This window comes from Anser anser, assembly GCF_964211835.1.
Source record: "Anser anser genome assembly, chromosome: 3".
NCBI classification, from domain to species: Eukaryota; Metazoa; Chordata; class Aves; order Anseriformes; family Anatidae; genus Anser; species Anser anser.
The window spans coordinates 66292392-66313884 of NC_139722.1; the positions used below are offsets into that span (position 1 = coordinate 66292392).

A 21493-nucleotide genomic window follows, 5' to 3' on the forward strand; every position below is an offset into this window, starting at 1 on the left:
TACTCTACAATTTTATTTTATTTTTTAATGAAACTGATGCAAGAACATAGGCACGTTACTCCCTAGGAGACTAGTGGAGCTATATAGTTGAGGTCTACCTAATTCTTGGATAGCTGACACACAGCGCTACTCTCAGCAATCACAAACAAGTTGCTGGTAGCTTACAGGGTACCAGCCTGCTCATCCTATGATGCTCACCTCATACAAGGTTACATAGTGAAAAAAAATACATGCCATCAGAGTTCATCATCTTTGATGAAGAAAGACACACATGTTGGAGCTCAACCACATCGAAAAGTGTTCCTACTCTAACATAACTTAGAGCATCTAGAAAAGAGTAGTTTACATAATATTCATTTGCATATACTTCTGCAATATATGTTGTGCTGATCACTGGCAAATGAAAGCCCAGAAGTGGGATGATTGCCAAGAGGCTGAGTAAAGTTTTCCTCTTCTCTGCGGTTCATGTGAAATCTGGTACATGAGTGGGTGGCAGCAAAACCTTAAGATCGGCTGCAAAACAAGGGGGAGGCAATAATATTGAGTACAGCACTGAAGAATGACTGTCAGAACTGATCATCATCACTGAACTTGCAGACAGTTGCTGATATACATTAAATGCTATACAGCAAGAGGAAGTAGATTACTTCAATGACTCTTTGAGATGTTTTACATCTGTGCCTATATGGAAGAACTACTCAAATCAGAGTTTTACCTCTGAGGTGTCTGAGGAAGCTCAGGGGTAAGCTCTTTCTCCTGGGCACATCATGCCCAGGCTATAAAAAGTGTGGAATATGATGTTCTCACTCAGCTTCTTTCAGCTGAAGGGCCCACAGTTCTTTCAAAGGCACGGGGGAAGAGGGTGAGAGATGGGTTAGGAATATGTACATAGACAATATGTCCCAAGGAGCATTTACAGGTCTCCTTTCATGTTTCATCAAATGTTTGCCCAGATACAGACATGCTGTGGACACTTCTAAGTGGAAGCCAAAAATCAGTAAATGTGGAGAAGGGTTAAGCAATCCAAAAGCCTCCTATCCTCAAAGTCCCCCACAACACCATGGAGGCCCATGCAAAGACACAGCATTTATTAAAGGGGTAATCTCTGCTCCATTCAGCAGTTCTGCAGATCTCAGCAGCTGACAAATTCCATAAGAGAAACCATTTCTGCGGCTTAGCTCCGGTTGAATAAACCTTAATTAAGCCAGCAAGTATTTTATAAGTGATTAAATTACAAGTTCTCACCTTTCAGTTTTCCATAACTGAAATTGATAATCTTTTGATCTTTCTTTAGTCAGCACAGAAAAGAGGAAAAGTCCTTTCAAGAAACTATTTAGTCAATAGAAGTTGACAGAGCACACCTAACATCCAAGTACATAAAGCAATCTCAATGCAAATGCGCAAAAGAGAAATGCCACACCATGCACAGTTAAGAAAGTAATCAACCTTCAAATGAAATGTTACATCTCTGCTCCTCAAGGTAACATCAAACAAGTAAACAGATTAAATTCAAGGATAAACTCCTTAAAGGCAGCCAGTTTTCCCTGGTGTATACTACTACTGCCTTGCTTGGCTCACTCCTACTGCTCTAGGAGAAAAACTAGAACAAAAAAGCTATTTGGGGAAAAGACAATAGAGGCAACACATTGCTAAATATGTTAAGAGTCTTCCTTCAAGTGCAGATTCAAATTCACTTTAGAACCAGATCGTTACTGCTGGGGGATGGAGGGGAGAAGTCTAGTGTGTTTTTAAAGATCTAATTATAGTTGAATGAGGAAAATAATTCCACCACAACAGGAAAATCCTCAGCTTGGAGATGGAAAGTCAGTATCTTCAACAAGTGAATCATGAATGAAACAAGAAGTGATATCTTCGCTATCGTCCAGTTTTACAGCTGTCTCCATGCACACAACTAAGGCAAAGTGTTCGGCATATTCAGACATTATTAACCTCAAGTTCTTTAGATAACAGCGCCTCTGAACAGATACGTACAAAGAGTAAACAGACAGTCACCTTAAAAAAAGTCAACCTTCTTTCTTCAAGAAGGAACTTGAAGGCTGAAAAGCCTGCTCTGCAGCCATCACCCAGCTGTGTTCACTAGCTATATTTACCATGGAGCAAGCGTGCACATGAACAGATACTGAAGTGGCTGTCATGCCCACGATGTTTTATGTCCAGGATTACTTCCTGGTAAATCATTACCTTGGCATTGTGGGCACCTCTTTTAACTCCTGAAGGAAGACCCTCTTTTCTACTGCACCATTTGAACACGTTTTCTCCTTAAAGAAATCCTCTAGGAAAAACGAAAAGTGGGAACAGGCTTGCCTAAGGGACAACCAACCTTTTGGACTCGCATACAGGAACATTCCTGCTGATAAACACAGGAGAGGACCTCCAGACGCAGCTGACAAGGCAGCAGCAATGCTGTCCAAAGAACGTATTTGTTCCTCAGCTGCTCCTGTCATCGTTACTTCCTTCCAGAGCAAACCATTACCCAGCATCCCGGCTTTCAGCCCCCACCTCCACTTTCCCAAAAAGCAGTCCCTGTAAAGGAGTTGGACTTTGCCTGCTTGCATGTTATACGTAGCCAAGGCCCACCCACAGGACACTCCTTGCATTCAGGTGGAAGAACTGGGTTACTACCATAGCACTAAGAGCAAAGCAGTTCGTTTTTTGTTATTTTCCCAATTCCAATCCCATTTCTTTATCTGTGAAGTTATTCACTGACAAAGTAGCCTAGAAGCTGCTTCACGGTGGATTTCCATCTATTAACTTCTGATTTAACTCAAAAAAAACATGTTTGTGACAGAGCATGGACTTTATAGGATACATCATTTAGACTCGAGAGAGGAAAAAACAGCAAAAACCACCCCACACCTCAGTGATCGGGTGAGGCAAGGGAAAAAGCACGTCTATTGTCACCCTCACTGCTTAGAGGAAGTCATTTTTTTTTCCCCTCTCAAGTCTGCTTAGCTTCAACTTTGTCACTAAAAATCCCGTATGTGTTTATTCAGTGAGGTTCTCTCAAGCTTCTGTTTTTGTTATCCACACAGGAATATGTAAACGGCAACCAAGTCACCTCCATATTCTTGTCTTCTCTCGACTTCATTTCAGCCCCTAATGGCTTCTTCTCAATACACAGGTGAGGAATTTCAGACAGTTTTTCAAACAGCAGTCACAGCAAAGCCAGAAACAGAAGAAAAACTCCCTGTTCCTCCTTGATGTTCTCAAGACATCCAAAGGTCAGGCTACAAAGATTAAGCAAGGCTTTATCTCTATTTATTTATTTATTTATTTAGGTAACAGAAAACATGGGTTTCCCGTGTTGTCCTTTCTGGAGGAGGAAAGTTGAAGAGTGTGACTAGCCAAGACTTTTCAGATTATCACTCTCAATTACAAATGCTACAGATATCACCTTAAAAGTAAAAAACATTTAACGAGCAAGAAGAAACTTAAAAATCAGAAACAGTATACTGCTGGAACCACACACGCCACAAGGCTAGCTCACAAAACAAGAAATCAAACGAAAACAAGTCTACGAGAGAGCATGCAAACACTAAATTGTGAGAAGATTATTTCAGGAACATTCAGATTTTGCTTGATGGTATGGGTGCGTGATGAAGATGAAGAGTGATCTATAGTTTAACAACGTGCTGCCTGAGCCTTTATTCCACTGGGAAACTCAAAAAAGACAGCTCTGTAATTTGGACAGGTATAACCACTGCCTTATTTTGGACAGTTATTTTTTAGTACATGAATGCATTTCATTCCAAGGCAAGCAAGCCAGTGTTTCCAGTGTTTTATGGAAGTCATAAGCTGCCTGGTGTTTTTGCTAAAAAGAGTTGGTCACAAATTCCTGATACAAGTCTGAGTGCAGTATTGTGACTTAGACGTTGGGAAAAAAGCGTTGATTTCAAACTACACGTAGCAATGAAGGATGTTGTAGTGTCATCATCTGTAACAGGAACTGGAAGTTACTAATCACGAAAACCAGCAAACTAGCATAAAACACCGGGTATTTTTGTGGCTTACCAATAGTTCTAACCCACTAGCTTTGCTTGTGCTTCTTTAGACATCTTTTACACTAAACCCTTCAAGAGATGATTAATGTAAAGTTACCTCTGTGTGCGCTTAAAAACTTGCAAAAATACACATTTACACAGAGTCAAGGTTTTTTATTTAGGGAAGCATGTTTCCAAAGTCCATCAAAAATTACAACTGCAACTTCCATGGTGATCCTACCTGCATGTGTTATAAGATACTTTAGCATACTGGTTTAACAAGACAGACTGGACTCAACCGAACATGAGTGAGTCACACATTTCCCACAATACTCGTACCTCACTGCACACACGTAGCAATATCAGAAAATGGAAACGCTCTCACAGGAACGCAGTAACATGTGTGTCAATTTCCACAGCAGCAGAATCATGCACTCCTAGTAAGAACACTATAATTCTATTTATTTTCTTAACTCGTAATATCTAGTGCTTTTCATAGCAGTTCTGGGCAGGCATGGTATACAAATTAATGACTACACCTTGCATTATGCTGCAACAATTGGAAAAGATATGAAGTACAACTATGGGAATAGCTTTCTCAGTGTCCTCCATATGCATGTTCAACAACGTATGTCCTACACATCTCGTAACTTAAGAGTTGCCTCAGTTCCTGCGCACCAAACTAGATGGTTTTTTACTATTGCTGATTCATCCCGCCCATACAGAAGTCCCACAGTATTCTGAAGGGAAAGAATCTTCTACACTTAAGAGAGTCCATATATTTTTGTACTCTTCAACTGGGAGAGAAACCATCCCAAGTGATTTCACTTCCCAGTGGATAAGACAAGATGAACAAGAGGTTTCTGTTAATTGCTTCCTGTACCTACTCCTGGGCCCTTGTTGGTCAGCCTACAACATATCTTAAGACATACTACATGTGGGTTCACCAAGGTCACTCTGGAATTAACTGACAAATCTGCAATTCACAAAAAAGCTAACTTGCAGAATACATATTTTACCAAGAACTAAAAGAGCTGTACAGTCATCTTTATACAGAAGTGGACTTGGCAGTGATCAGAAAATCAACGTCAAGAAAAGGGAACAAACTCCTCTACAAACGCAACTTATGGTTAGTTACAAGGACTACTTTTATATCTTAAGTACTGTGAAGCCACATCTACAGCTCTTACATATATAGCTGGTGATCCACTTCCACACCGAAACTGATAGGCAGTATTCCACTTTAACTTCATTTATGCATTTTTAATACTGATTTTTGATTCTTCAGAGGGAGAAAAAAAGACTTGATGTTAAGCTGTAAGGAGGAGGGAGTAGAAACCATACATGCTAAAATATAGTATGTTGAAGTCTTTAGCACTTCTGTGTTCAAACATGCAACACAGGCTGCAGGTAGCAGGACTACATTGTGACTAACTGTACATACAGTTTGTTTACATACCACTAGTGAGACTACTGCTCAGACAAAAAAGGCTTAGCTTTGTAAAAAGGAGAACTAGTTTGGACCAACGTAATTGTAATTTAGTCAGATATACACCATTTAAAAATGGCAAGCTTCCCTTTGGTCACAACTTTTAAAACATGTTAATTTAAATAAATGAAAAAACACCACAAGTTGTGGTTCAGAATGGAGAAAGATCGTCACTGTTAAAATAGCAGTTTCTGAACCCGGAACACGTGCAAAATAAATGCAAGTGCATCTATCTCAAGAAGCAATATTCTTGATCTCTCAAGTGCAGATTCCCAAACACACACACACAAAAAAAACAGAAGAGACTACTCAGAAGGAATTTTAGATTAATGCTTGTATTTCCATACATAATTTAAGTACCAACACTCTAAATACAACCAAGCTAGCTTCTTAGTCAATTGCAATAGGAAATACTATTAAACAAAAGTGCCTAAAAGGATCTCTGTTGTGCTACAGCCCCTGGAAACAATTCAGCACAAGAAAAAAAAAATACCACTTGTCTTTCATCAGAATTGAGAAATTTCAGGTTTGATGTATTACAATAATTTAAATTCATTCCAGTACCATTATTGCCAGTGTTATTTTAACACCAGAAAAGTTCACAGGCAACTTTCTTTAATGTATATATGCAATTCTAACAAACAAAAAACCTGAGTGCTGATATAGTTACTCACTGGTTATTTCAAATGACTACAAATTAGCAAGCCCGAATTATCACTCAGAGGAACAGTGGGTTGACAGAGAAGAAAAACTTTTCATTCCTTTACTTCCTTTGTGTAAGAGCTACAAGGTCAAGACATTTAACAGCCTCCATCTTTGCCAGCTAGGGGTTACTTCAATTATGTTTTGTTGACTAGCGTTTTCCACAGGCTTTTCAGACATGAAACCACGAACATGATGGGGAGATGTAACATTAAGATCTCATATCTGCTTTTCTTCTCTAGGTGTAAAAATAGTCACATTCAGTAATTTTTTTCCTTGTTTGCATATAATTAGCTTTAGTGCTTCCTCTGGTTGCTTTCATCTCCCCCAGTGTTTTCTACACATAGTTCTTGGAAACATTCACCTCTTCCTGGCTATCTAGGCGTGAGTCTCTGTTATCTGCTTAAGACTCCTTTAAGGAGCAGCTGCAAGTTCTACCAAGACATTTATTGCTGAGACACTACTGACTCCAGGAATTAACTGAGGAAGAGTAAACTGCCAAGTTGTGCCAAATTCTTTCCTTCTCTTTAGGAAGTACCTCTGTGCTCCATTTCTATTGTCATTTTACATTTGTGGCAAACCCAGGTATAGCACAACACCAAAATGTTGCTGTGGTCATTATATATTTCTCAGTGGAAAAAAAAAAAAGGAAGTAGAACTCCGTTATGTATTGCTTACTAATTATTTCTCAGGAGACAATTTGCTAAATGACAACAAAACATCTTAGAAAAGGAAAGACAGGCAGCACTGTTCATGCCGATGTGTTGTGGTTTTTTAAATACCAAAAAGAAAAATGGTCCATAGTGGGAAACCAAAGATCTGTTGTTTGTCTGGAAAGCAAAAGGGGATGGGTGTAGATAGAGGGAACAATTTAGAGTTTTTTTTGTTTGTTTTGAGATGCACGCACAGGAACCGATTTGGGAAAACTGTCGTGATTTAAGGTTCTGTATCATATACAGCATTGCTTCTTGATAAAAGCAGGTCTCCTAAAAAAGGGAACCAAATAACCCAACACGCTAACTTAGATAAATCTATTATTTTTAATATGGTTTGGTACTGAAAGACTGTGTGAGAGTCCATGTTTTTCCTTACTGTTAGAAGAACTGTAGGCATTTCAAGAATTAAGATGTCTTTTTGCCTTACTAAAATAGGGGGGCTGTGAATGTTATATGATTATATGTACTTTAAAGTGACTTTAATACAGCAGTAGTAAGAAAAATCCTAAGAACACCCTGTTCATTTACAAGTGCTTTTATAAAATCTTATTGTAATAAGCTTGAAATCCCATGCTACTATAAAGTGGCAGGTAACAAAATGTCAGCAGTTAGGAATGCTGACATTTCTTATTCAGTGCACAAGACTGTACCTATGAACATTGTAGTTTCCACTACTGTAGCACTTCCTTCATCAATTCTGTTTACATTAGCAACTAATTTGTCATATTTCTATGCCCTCCAGAGCCAGAACATGCAAATTGCATTTGTAGATGAAGGACTTTGTATATTGACTCAGTCACTCATTAAATCAACTTGAAAATAGTAAGTCAATTGCTTGCAACTGTGCATCTGAATACAGTTGAATCCAGAGTGCCTAAACAAACTCACATTAAACAATGTTAACACAACTGAGTGTGGAGTACTGCATCAAGGAAAAGCTTCTGCACCCAGAAAGTAGAAGGCTGTATTCTTAGAGGCAACAGCTCTAAAAGAGAAGCATGTATGCAGTGGATGAACAACTCTGACCTCGTGATGCAACACCACAAGAGCCGATGCAATCTTTCAGTATATCAGGCTTTTCTATACCAGAACAGCAATATTAAACCTCTGTTTTGAGTCATGTGATGTACACAGGAGGAATGCATAAAATTCCAGTATCTTCATTTTACAGATGAGTCACAAGATCAGAAAGATCGCAGAAGGCAGCTTTTCGTGGAAGGAAAAACTTCTTACATGAAGCAGCAAACAGATAGAGCTTCTTAATCATGAGGGCAATTAACCATAGAACTTTTGCAGGGAGAAAATATCACATACTACAGAGCTCTCTAATCTGGGAGAAAGGCATAACAGCCAAAAGCTGAAGCCAGACTGCTCAGTTTACAAATTAAATTCTTATTACCAATAAACTATAGGAACAGGCTACCAGATGAATGTCAGAAGCTGAAAAAACTTCAAAGCAAGACCTACTGCTTTTCTAGAATATATACATACACCAGAACAGCAGTTTACTGAACTCAGTTAAAAGAAAAAACTTGAGAAAACTGAAATCATGACAAAATCCTGACCATGCAACAGGATGGTTTCTGTAATGAAAAAGCAGGAAAACAAAAAAAACAAACATACTAGCCTGAGAGAATTGATTAGTTTCCCCCACATCTTGCATGACCTTGCCTGCATCCAGGCGCACCCTCCCCTCTCTCCTATTGACGTTAGCAGTATAATTTTACTGTAATACACCGTGGTACACAGGTTCTCCAAACTGTCTCACGAAGCATTTGAAGAATAATGGAGAGGGATCAGACAAATAAGAATAATTTACTGACAGAGACGAGACAAGCTGTTCACCTGAAGTTACTCCATTCCGAAACTTACGAAGAAACGGCAAATTTGTTTGTATTACAGAGTCAGTAAACTACTGATCCTATGATCCCTGCATTTTCAAGCTTCTCCCTCCTCTAAAAATTCATCTTCCAAAACTACACTGACACATTAATTCTTTATTTCCCACAAAACAGATACCTTTGTTTTTAACTTTTCCTCCCATGACTTTGCCTGGAGCATGCCATCAGGGAGCACTTACAAGTACCACTAGGATCTCCCCCCTACTCTACCACCTTTTCTTTTAGACAGTCACAACAAAGCAAACTACAAATGATCACTGAAGAACAGTTAGAAACTTTTAAATAAAAGCTTGGGAAGTCTTGTATTACCCCTGGCATTGTCTAGCCCATACAAGGAAGCATAAATGAAATGCCATATAGTCAATGAACTGTTACATGGGGCATTTCTGCATGACAGTCGATATACACTTTTCAAGAGATCTCACTTCATCTCAAAGTCCCGGTAGTGCAAGTTACAGTTAAGAAAACTAATAACTGTTTTTTAAGTGTTCTATGAACTAGGTGTGTTCCCAGCTGCTACAATGAGTGAAGCATTTACTTTCCAACACCTGAAACCTTTGCATGCTGCTGATGGAAAGAGCAGGTTTCATTCTCCTATTGACCTATGGACTTTGACATGTTTAACTGTTCCTACGTGTAAGACATGCAGTAATGCGTAGACCATAACAAACAGCCTGTGTTTAAGATGATGTCTGCCCTCGGATATGCAACATGAAACCAAATACTTGCTGCTTGATAAATTGACAACGGACAAAAAGCTGTGAATAAAGGAAAAAGGGAGAAAAGGAAAGGAAAACAGTCTTCCAGCAAGAACAAAGTCAGCCTCTTCTTCAATAAACTAGAAATAATGCCTGAAATTACTTTATCTTTTTTTAATCAAAGAAACAAACCTTACTCAAATTCTGAACAAGATGTATATACATCACTGGCTGATGATGCGTAGAACGCTCAATTATAGTAGAAATTAAAAAAAAAAAAAAGGAGAAGGAAAAGAAAGGAGAGGCATGGTTTCTTAAAAAGGTAAGCATATTAACAAAAGTTACCAAGAGTGATTTACACACAACTGGGGTACAAAGACTGAGGTAGTCACGGATTTATATGGTTGCAGACAGGAAAAAAAAATAAAATGCTCTATTTTTGAAAGTGGTAGAATGCTCCTTTTTCCAGCAGTGACAGTAGCTGAAGAGACATACACACCACTAACATTCAACAGAAGTGATCCCTAGGGAAAACACAATTATTTAAATTAGTACTTTTATGAGGGTTCACAAATATGGTACAGCACAATGGAGAAGTGCAAGCAGTTATGCCAACAGAACCTGCCATGCCCACTGTTGCCAAAAAACCCGGAGACATACCTGATTACTGCTTTTTGCAGCCGAGTTGGTCTGAGCTGTATTTGAAGAGAGGGAATCAAAAAAGGCTTGGTCAGCTAATGAGTTACCACAACTAATTCCATCTTTTGTACTGTCGGTTATAATCTGAAATGGAAAAAGTTGCAAGAGATTTTTTTATGCTTCCATTGATCCAATTACATATAATCTTCTAACACTAGATGTTATGATGGCAGCATACACCCTGAATTCAAATTCAATAGCACCTTTTACAAGAAGTTGACTGAAGTAAATCTAGAGGATTTATTTCCACAACAGGTAGAACTGGTTTGCATTATAGCATAACATATTTGTGGCAGTAGACACCTATCTATAAATTAACAAGGGATTAACAAGGTAGCTAACGTTACTGCTTGGAGATTGGGAACTCAATACTCAGATGATCAGTTTGGGATAACAAATTTGGAGAGCTAAAAGCTACTTAGAAGCTAACAAACTGAATACAGTAAGCTGCCAACCTGCAGACACCATGTGTTCCAAGAGTGAATTAGATTCCAGGCTTTACTTTCAGAGACCTGTTCCATCCCCACCCCATTAACAGCAGTCCTTAAGCAAAGAGTAGATCAATACTGAAGAGACAGTACAGGCTCTCAGGAAGATGATGAACTGAACAGTCCCTGGATTTGGGATCCCATATCCTGAGCCCCTGAAATGCAGTTCCATTCTAGAGATTAATGAGCATGTGGCAAGTCAGCCACAGCAACACCAGTGTAACTTGTATTACTCACTCCACTTCTACATCTGCATCTTCAGACAAAACAAAATCATTGGATCACGAGACAGAAAACCAGAAACAAACTCAAAATAGGTCACGTTCTGCAGATCACTGATATTCACTATGGTTAACCTCCTGTTGCATTTCTTGGGAAACCACTAAGAAGCACAGTAGCTTTAGATGACATGTTTGCACTGATCTCCAAAGTCAGCTACAGCTGCTTCAGTAATGTACATTCTGAGCTTTAACACTGGAAGTTTCACATTTGAGCATTAGGAGTTTGATCAGCAAACCAAAGGGTTGCTTCTTCAGTAGTGCTGCTTTCTTAGTGCGTAGCGATGCAGTCGCTTACCTCAACATAATCTGTTGGAACAAGTCCTCTCTCTCCTTGGCTGTTTTTTCCTTCTAACCAGCCTCCACCGACATCCTAAAAAAAAAAAAAAACAATATGGAAATACTTTTGCTAGATGGATCCCACAGCATGCTTTAAACTCAGAAGGGAGCACTGGCTTGCTATTAAATGTGGAACGCAAGGTTCAATAGACAGGTCTGACTATATGACCATGAACAAGCTCGCTTAAAGTTGCTGAATAAGCAGATACTTATTTAAACAGGACACAGGCCATGATTGTTTCACATGGCTATTGAGGACTTTAACATGCATGAGGGGAAAAAGCTTAATTTTGAGCACTCAATCATTTATGCATTATGCACAGCCAATTCTGTGCACAGCCATCATCAAAATACAGCTATTAGAATGCTGTTCCCAAAGCATTCATTTTATTCAACAGATTATAAAGGAGACTCAGGGAATTAAGCTACTGGTAACATTTGTATAGTCTGGACTTCACGTGTGGAAGGTGCAGGAGTGTGATGAGAGGCAGCTATAGCACAAGAACAGTAAGGATAATCTCAAAGGTCAGAGGCACATGCTACACAGCATCTGGAGACACTCCTACTTTACATTTAATACCACAGAGGCAGGTCTCAGACTATCACTTTGGAAAAAGCTAACACAGTTCAGACCTCAGTGGTGCAACCTGCTATTGGCTTTTTTTTTTTTTTAAACACATTCTACATACACTGGAAAGCCTTTGCAGAACTTTGCAGTTAAGCAAAGTCAATTCCAAGACAGCATTATCTGGAATAAGCCAGTTCTGTTTAAAAAAAAATCAAAAAAAATCAAACTGTTTCTTGAACAGAGTTACATGTCAAGCTAATTCAGACCTGAGAACTGGAACCACATATGCTGGACAGCAATTACTGAATTTCAGGTTCTTAATCTGCTTTTTAACCGATATATTCGTTTATGCACAATTTTCTTCTTTTACTTTGAAATTTTCTATAATCCTGCACATAATAAAGAGAAGTCTGCTTATGTATTTATGAGTTTAAATAGTAAAGACCAACCAGTTATTGAAATAACAAACTTTCAACTGCTTTTTCTTATATACCTAAAAGACTACACTTAAGAACACAAACAAGTAGATATCTCAGATTAAAAATTCAACTGGTTTGGTTAATCTACAGGGGTAATTACATCTTCAGACAGAAGTCACATTAGTACCACCGCGCTTATTAGCATTCCAACAATGGAATTCCATGACTTATGCCATTGCTCTCTATAAACTTATTACATCAAAAAAGATCTAGAACCTTTGTGGCAATCTATGCCACAGTTTAGTCATAGGCAGCATGAAATAATTTTTTACTTGGTTTTGGGTTATTATCTTCTCACACAGACAGCTTTTTCAGCAAGAGCAAATTTAAAAGCTGTAAACTATTTATTGTGAAACAACATAAAACTTCTGAATTATTTAAAAAGTTACCTCTGCTACAGTACAGCATCCTATTCAAGAGGGTGCTGATTCCATTAAATATCTGCTTCAAATATTTAAAGTCAGTGGAATTAAAAAGTATCAGGATTATACACGATTATGTTCTTTCAAAAATTTGTTTCGTCTGTACATTTCCTATGCAACCAGATAAATAAAATCTGACATCCAGATGAGGGGATTTTGTTTGTTTCAAAAATAAAGCCTATTCATTGAGCCATATCACTAAAGATTCAGAAGCACAGAAGATTCAACTAACACTTCTGTTCAATTGTAAGAATTATATAGGAGAATAAAAGCACGCTGACATTAATAAATCAAATAGCCCTGCTCAAACATACTTTAAGAATAATTGAAATTTTCCTTGGTAGTATTACCTTAATATTTTCCCCACTCCTTCCCTGTACCTTGTGCACATTGCTTTCACTATGGAAGAATGTACATATTTAGAAATTTTGTGACAAGTTCTTTAAAGAAACTTGGAATACTGAAGTCATTAATTAAAAAATGCAAAACCTTTAAGGGAGCTGGCATGTCAGAATTATTTAAATTCAAGTGGCAAACGTGAGAGACTACATAAACACAAAATGTGGAACACAAGGCACAAAAAAAAAGACAACACCCAGATGTAAAGGGTATCACTATCATTAGCTCTTTCTGCCTTGGCACTCTGCTCTATTTAGCAGAATAAAAAAGCTGAGCAACAAATTCCAAAGTGTGTAGGCACAGGCTGAGAGGGCCCCTGACCTCCACAATCATGCTCATTGCATTTGTTTCCACAACACTATTAGAAAATTCTTTGGTTTTAGTTTGTGTACTACTTCTTCAGTGGAAGGTAGTCACAGATTCACGGAGTCACCTAGCACATCTTTTCCTTCACCTGCTGAATTAGGTCAGGACACTGCAGTGAAGCCCTGTTTCCATGGCATTTTTCTTACCGGGTTGGTAATTATGATGATCTCCCCTTCACTGACGGTCAGCTCGTTGTTTCCAGGCTCAGCAGCAAAGTCATACATAACACGAGCCTATAAGCGAAAAGAACACACCAGTGAGCCTTCCATGTTATTTAGATGACTGCACAGAAGACTCATTGTTAAATAGCAGAAATACTAGGTGGGGAGGGGCTGGATGTATGAAGAGCAACTCAGCACGGTGGAAGCTAATATCTCCTAAATTAGGACTCCAAACTGAACACTAATGCAAACTTTACGAGACGAAAATCTCCTGCACAGCTCTTACAGATGACCACTTTTTTCCTGGAAGATTCACAATATTAAACTTGTTGTTCTCTGCCCTGTCCAAAATTGTCTGTACAGCTTTTTCCAAGGGGAAGAAGGAAGGGCTTCTAACTTTAGCAAACAATCCAATTAATATTTTATTCTACAAGACACATTCCAACTCCAATTTGGGTAAAGGGGACTGTTTCATAGAGCAAGCAATTCGGACAGAGGAAATCAGAAGTGATTGCACATGTGAGTAATCACTGCTGCACACAAATAGTAATACGTACAGTGATGTTTTGAGATTCTCAGTAATCAGGAGGAACTATTCTATGAAACGCACAAACAGAGCGGGCCTGTTACATACTGGCACAGGCAGGGGGGAGAAACACAAACAAAAAGAACAACTTAATTTTCAAGTATTTAGACACAAAAGTCTTTACTGTGTACTGACTCTGCAATTGCACCACATTAAAAAAGATGTTGTTAGAAACACTGACAAAGTTGTCTAATGTTTAAAGACCAGAGCTGCTATATACAAAGAGTTGTGGCATGGTGTAAGGTTATATTCCCAATTATCATTTCATTGTCTTCTCTACTTTAGATTGGAAGGTAATGTAATAGAAGGCTATCAGGAATTAAAAGTGACTACTTCCTCACAAACTGTTCAGATTGATGCAGACAGTATCTGATAAAAATCACATGTAATCCACCCTAGAATCTTAAAGGAAGATTCTGCCATTAAAGTAGCGTATTAGATAAAGGGTTTCATGCTGTCTTGTTTGCTCAGGTTTAAAATTTATCTGTGCTTACCTTTCCTGGAAATAAAACTCATCACACTAACAGAACTTATAAATAATAAAAACCTTATAATTTATATCTCAAGTTGTCACATTAGCCAGGTGCCCCAGAAGTGCTCAATACTTATTTTATCCCATTGGTGCCAATGCTGCTTACCACAGAGCAACAAAACAGAAAGCTAGACGACTGGTCAAGAAAGTCAAGCAGGAAAATACACGTGTTACCAGACAGTGCTAACAAATAGATTTACTTGTGCAACTAAAATAACAAGCTATAAACCCAGTAACAAGAAAAAAAAAGTCCTTAGTAACTTGAAGTTTAGGAGAGAAGTCATTTCTAAAAACAAAGTTTCAGAGATTTGTGTGTGTATACAAAGGCCTCTAAAACTGGTAGTGCAATCTTTGTTTCACAGGCCCCAAATCCACAGAATGGACAGCAAGGAAAAGAAACCTCCTCCCCACCAGCTCATATAAGATTATGAGCAGCAGAAAGGGATTAATATATATATTTTATCAGCAGGAAATATGCCAAAAACAAAAACCAATTTTATGACAGCGTTACTAACAACGTCAGATACTGCCCACAGCAATGAGGGCCTTCTTGCACTTGGAGGTCAGGGGAAGAAAAAAGTGAAACAAATGGTTTTTGCCATAAATATCACAGTAAAATCATTATTTCCTCTTAAAAGCAAACTATATAATAGGAAAAAAGAAAAAAAAAAAAAAGGAAAAGATACCAGAAGACAGACATTCATCAAGCCTCAAAACTGAAAGTTGTTATGATCCCCTTCCAGGCATCCCTTCTGACATAATCCCAGAAAAAACACAGCTTCCGTTCCTCACATCTTAATTTCATAAGTATCATGTAGAAATATTTGTCTGGTCAAGATACTTCACTTCAGCGTAAATAAAAACAAAGAGGAAAAAAGCACATCCTGTAGCTCAGCTGACAAAGCTAGTCAGGAGCGACGTGCACAAGTCAAGCACTTGGTCTATTCTACTAGAGAAGTGCAACGTTTAAGAAAATCATGTGTCCTAAGCACATTTAATGCTTCCTATTATTATTTTTCTTCCTTTAGAAAGGAGGCTTTCAGCACTTTCGGATTACACCATGCAAAACCAAGATGACCAAGAGAAAACTGTTTTCAATAACACCACCGACTGCTTTCCTCCCAGCAGAAAATCAGGCCTCCCTGCAGATGGAAGAACAACCCTTCTTACTCTCCTCAAAGCAATAAAATTGAAGATAAGAAACATACATTTTGAACTGCAGGAACAATTTACGTAAGAAGCACCATTCACCAGCCCTCTCCCCTCAGCATTAAGACGTAAAGGTGTTGAACATGTCATTTTTACAGCAGGTTACCCATATATATCCCATTACACAAGTCACCTGAACACAGCTTGGGCATCTGGCCTGTGGGGCAAGCAGCCTTCTTCGCATCCCTCAAGCAGTACAAGATGATATCAAGTTGAGGCTTTTGTTCATGGGAAATAGGAGTTCACCAGGACATGACCAAATTTTTAGTCTTCAGAAGTGTCTCAACACCCTACAGTAATGACCAGACTGGAAAGCTAAAATATTTGTGTCTAATAACTTAAATATCATGTGCAAATACTTTGTTCTCCAAGGAGATTAAGTTATGCAGAGAAATCTGGAAGTATTTAGCACGTATGGAAGGAAAGACCAAGAGAGATGCACAGAATTTAATAAAGCCCTCGTGCCAAATCTATCCATTCACCTGCTCCAGATTCCTATTTCAGAAGTTGTTAAAAGAGAAATAGGAAAAGGGAAGAAAATGCAAACTCAATTTTTGCCTTACTGCATTTTGACAAATTGAAAAAGGGATGCATAGTAATACAAACATGGATTATTATAAAATTATAAATTATAATTGGTTGAGTTTATAGGTGACTCGCTCCATCTAATAAGTGCATTGTTAACAGTGGAAAAAGCCCTTCCTCTGGCATTTCCTTGCACTGAGGCAACAGCCCCACACCTATCTGATTTTTTGACAATCAGTTCCAAAACATGACAAAGGAAAATGGTGTGGTTTGGCAATAAACCATTTCCTACTTACTAGCCGCAGATGTTGCATCCAAGTGGTACTCATAGCTTAGAGCTAGATCATTGCAAAATAGCAGACGTATATGGAGAGAAGAAAGCACTCAACCAGAAAAAGATTTTAGCTCCTGGGTACTGCAATATATACATTGGATATGAGGTCAAAGTTTATGGACATTTTGAACACCTATAAAATGGGAACTGCTGAAATAGCAAAGACAATTCCAAATAATACAAAATGACCACAAACGTACAAACATAACTTCTTCAAAACATAGTTTAAAAAAGTGTTACAGTAACTGTTTTGCTTCATATTTACATCTGATCACATGTAAAAGGATCTAAAAATCCAAGAACGATAGGAACTTCAGAGATTCAAACGTTCAGTTCTCGGAATAAAGGCCATTGGTTCAGTTACAGAACACTGCAAAACCACAAAACACGTACCTGCTGCTCACCACCTAACAAGAAGAAAAACAAACACCTGATGCTTAGCATACATTATAGTTTGTCTGGAAGGAGAGGAAGACGGCAGTTTTCTCTGCAAATTAAAGACAGGAGATCTCCTTATTGAAGGAAAATGCCACACTGCTGAAAAGCTCATTCAGAAATGGAAATTAATGCTTCTCAGTGGTACACCAGCATCCTCGGGAACTGGTTCCACGTGCTGTTGAGTTACACATCTGGGCTGCTGTTACAGATCTACTGACTTAGAATTTACAGAAGTTAGACTTCACACTAAGTATCATCATTGCCATCTTTTTAAAATAACAGTAACAGTGTCTAAGCATTATTAGCACTAAATAGTGTCTAAAATACAAAGATTCTTCATATTGAAAAGCAGTACCTGGACTAGTCAAAGCGCTGTTCCTCCGCAAGTTTGGAGCAGTTAGCTTTTATCCATTATTTACATCTGTCAGACCTGCACATCTTCTGCTCCTCCCACCCCCCTTTCTTTCCAAGAGGAAAAAAATAACCACGACCACTTGCCAACTGATTTCTGCAAACAGACATAAGGCTATGGAACTGCAACTGGCAGCATGTCGAGATGCTTAGCATAAATTAAGTGCGAATTTGGCTGCAAGAGTCATTAAAATGAAATTCTAATGAAGGACTGCATTATCACTACGATATGTGAGTTTGAGATTTCCACAGGCAACCTGGCGGACCAGATCCTCTCTGCTTGTCCCAGCACCCTGGAGGAGGAGAGGGAACAGTTGCTCCTATTTCTCATAAAAGGAACCTTTACATCTTTTCTAAGGCGCATCAGCAGTGAGACGACAAGCTCAGGCAGAAGAGCAGCTTACCCCCAGGTCTGACAATCCTGATGTGCACAGGCACAGCCCACCAGCTGCACAAATTCGAGAACAGCATCAAAACTGGAGCATGTCAGTGATACCCACCCAAAATTTGAACTTATCTTTGAAAACACTTTCCCCGTGGACAGGATTTCATTCTATTAGAAAGATCTTGTGTTATGCCAGAGTCATGGTTTTCGGCCACGTGTTAGTGTTTAAGGAACTTACACCACAAGATGACAGCTTCTCTAGGATAGCTGGCAGCAGCACACAGTGCAAAGAAAATGTCCATAAAAGGTTCAAAGCATGAAATTCCTCTAATAAATGCATGCCTTCCTTTTAGCAGATAGCACATGATTCGGAGCTTCAGCCATTCGGTATTGCACTTCTCCAGGGACAGGGATTCACAAGTTTAGTCTGCTTGGTGCCACTTGTCTTAAAGGCAACTGCAGCATCACATCACAGTAGAAATGAGAGCAGTAGACTGCAGATTCATGCTTGCTCTCCAGCATAGCGTCCTACTTTCTATGCTGCTGGTAGCAGTGATTCCCAGATTCATAGAAAGATCAAATTCTGTATCATTTTTCCAGAAGGTAACTGGGGCAGATAAATCTTTTTGAAGAAACCTGCAACCCACTAGAGAAGCAGAAATCATGAATTGGGAAGCCCGGCAAAATGTCTTCCAAAAAAAAAAAAAAAAGCACTGACTTTTTTTGAGCTAGGACTCTTCTTCTCAACAACTTCTTCTCAACTAAACTCCTTAATAATTTTAAATAGCCATGACAGTGAGCAGTGCAGAAGATCCAATAAACTGGCTCCCTTCTCTTTCCTATGCTCCCTCACCTTCGAAAAGAGCTCTCAGGCAAGTCAAGATGCTCGCTAAGTCACACAGTTGCTATTACTAAGGGAACTGTGAGAAGGTGAAGAATTAAAACAACCAGTGTCCGAAGAGCTGAGGAACAAGAAAAATGCTTTAGGAACATTAAAGTAGGAGACATCCCTTTTTTCCCACCTCAGTGTACTTCCATCAGTGGCTATCACTTAGCTATACTTAACCTTCTCCCCCCTTTTTTTTCTAAAACCCAGGCTCACCCAAAAGCCACCAAAGTACTCCAGGACTGAACAGTTTTTTATTGCAGCAACTGCAGCATCTGGGGACATGATTTAACAAAATTGCCTCCTCATGTTAGTCCATCCATCACAATTGTATCAGACTGCTGGATTAAGTGCATACTTGGACAGCCTAAGAAGAAACGTCACATGGCTCTGAAAGTGCTTATGCCTTTCAGCCTGGAAAGGTAGCTACTTTCTGTCTTGGCTACAGTAAAGAAATTAAAAGATTAGGATCATTTTAATGTGTAAACTAATACAGAGCAGACTGAGAAAATGTGTATTGCTTGTGTAATGCTAGGCATTGCTGTTCTTGTAGGTGTGCTCAACACCTACCCAGACAAACCCGTCAGGCTGAAGAAACTGAACTACCCCTTCAAATTTGTTTCATACTACAATTTTATTAAAGAGCAACTGAAAGCTAAAATTCACTTGTTTAATAAAAAGCTCCCTTGAGTGCTACATTTCTTTACTAACACAGTTGGTTTTTTTGCTTTCAACAACACCAGAATTAAAACAAACTCACCCAAAAAGTGAAATATCGTTTAGTGAAGAGCTCCTCTTCTGGACCAGCAGAGATCACAGCCTTCTGCTATCATTACCCTAAGTCCCCCCAGCAGCTGCAGGATCCCCCCATTACTCTGCAAATCCAGACTGAAAAGTGTTCTCTTGGCCTGCTGGCTCGCTTTCTTCTGAGCAATTTTTCAACTCTAAAATAGTCCAGTAGCCTGCAGCTAGTCATTTGGAGGTAACAACGCTGACTATAATCACATTAGGAGCAAATTAAACACAGATAAAAAGCAAAGAAACGAGGACTTGCATCATTTCATCCTGCTAATAAAACATGCTTGCAGACAAGAGGAGAGGGCAGGGAACTCCGCTTCTCCCTCAGAAGCTGCACGTGCCTCCAAGACTTCAGGCAGATACGTAATTAAATAATGGCACTGGATTAAAAGACCTACCTCGTAATCCAAGGGAAAGGTTAACAGAGCATTAAAAGGTTCCAAAAGGTACAAGGTGCAAAGTCTGAAGTGTTTATGAGGTAAGGGACGGTACTGACATACTTGATTCCCACCAAAACGCGTGTGGCTTAAACCAACAACTCTTTAAAATTAGAATAAAGGTGTAATATGCATACCTTAAAGTTACTTCTACACATTCTTCTGTGAGAAACAAATGACTAAGCAAGTTTTCAAGTGCTAAAGAGACTTGAAAAACATTTTCTTTAGTCATAAGGGCAATGGCTTATTAACCTTCTTCAGCAACTCGTGCTTTTGTTATGTGAGGGCAGACTGGCTCTTCAGAGCTGAGGAAGAGCAAGCTCCTGAAGAGGGCTTTTTACTTGCTGAAAGAACCTCCCCAGGCACACCCACAGCTGATAACCCCTGGAAGCTCCTCGTGGCTCTTGGCACAGGTTCTTTCTGAGGAAAGCTGGTTATTTACATCTAAGGGCATTTCCCAATGAGAAAAATAGGGCAGGGAGACCACTTAACTCCTTGCAGCGAGTACTAGTTCTGTGAAAGGACCAAGCTGAAGTACAGGCAGCTTTGGCAGAGCCAAAATACAGGGATACCATGGCTGAGCTTGGAAGGCCAGGAGGGCAAGGGACCCGAGGAGCCCCTTCAGCTACTGCCAGCAGCTCTCAGAGAGAGAAGACGACAGGCATTCAGTTAAATGAGTCCTGCTTGCTTCTGGTTACGTACCTCATTCTTGATTTACAGACCCTGGACTTCTTTATAGCTGCTTCCCCATAAGCAAACATCGGCACGCCCGGCGCCAACACAACCAGACTGCTGGCCAGCACGACAGGCAGCGCTCACACTGAGAGCTTGCCTTCAGGTGAATTCCTACACCTCGGGGACCCCACTGCTCAGCTCAGCCATCTGGGGCTGAACATTACAAGGCATGATAAGGACTCAGAGTTATCAGCCTATGCTAAAGATCTCTTACAAGTGTTGGAACGTAATACTTTAAGATTTTAAGATCTGTTAAAGGGAATTATAGCTCCTTTCCCTGCAGTTAGCAATACAGGTGGGTGGGTAACCACTGCCAGGAACAATGGAAAACACAGCAGGTTTTATTTGCGCGCTCATGACCAAGCTTAAGGATTTTGAAGCTTGCAGATCACCCATAAGCAGGTTGTTAGTTTTAAAAAGCAGCATTCAGATGTGATACTTGCAAAAGAGCCATGGTGCACTTTGAAGTTTTAACAAAAGAGGTGCTCAGATACCTTTTGCAGTGCCCATA

The 21493-nt window shown here is 39.2% G+C and overlaps 1 protein-coding gene across 2 annotated transcripts in view; it reads right to left on the bottom strand.

The window, feature by feature from the left end:
- SNX9 (sorting nexin 9) overlaps positions 1-21493 on the bottom strand; it is a 61442-nt gene that overhangs the window by 30247 nt on the left and 9702 nt on the right. For both annotated transcript variants that reach the window (XM_083827748.1, XM_083827747.1), the window contains exons 2-4: positions 13692-13778; positions 11271-11345; positions 10168-10290 (exon numbers count right to left, since the gene is read on the bottom strand). In XM_083827748.1, the coding sequence (XP_083683874.1) occupies positions 10168-10290; positions 11271-11345; positions 13692-13778 (285 nt within the window). The remainder of the gene's footprint in view (positions 1-10167; positions 10291-11270; positions 11346-13691; positions 13779-21493) is intronic.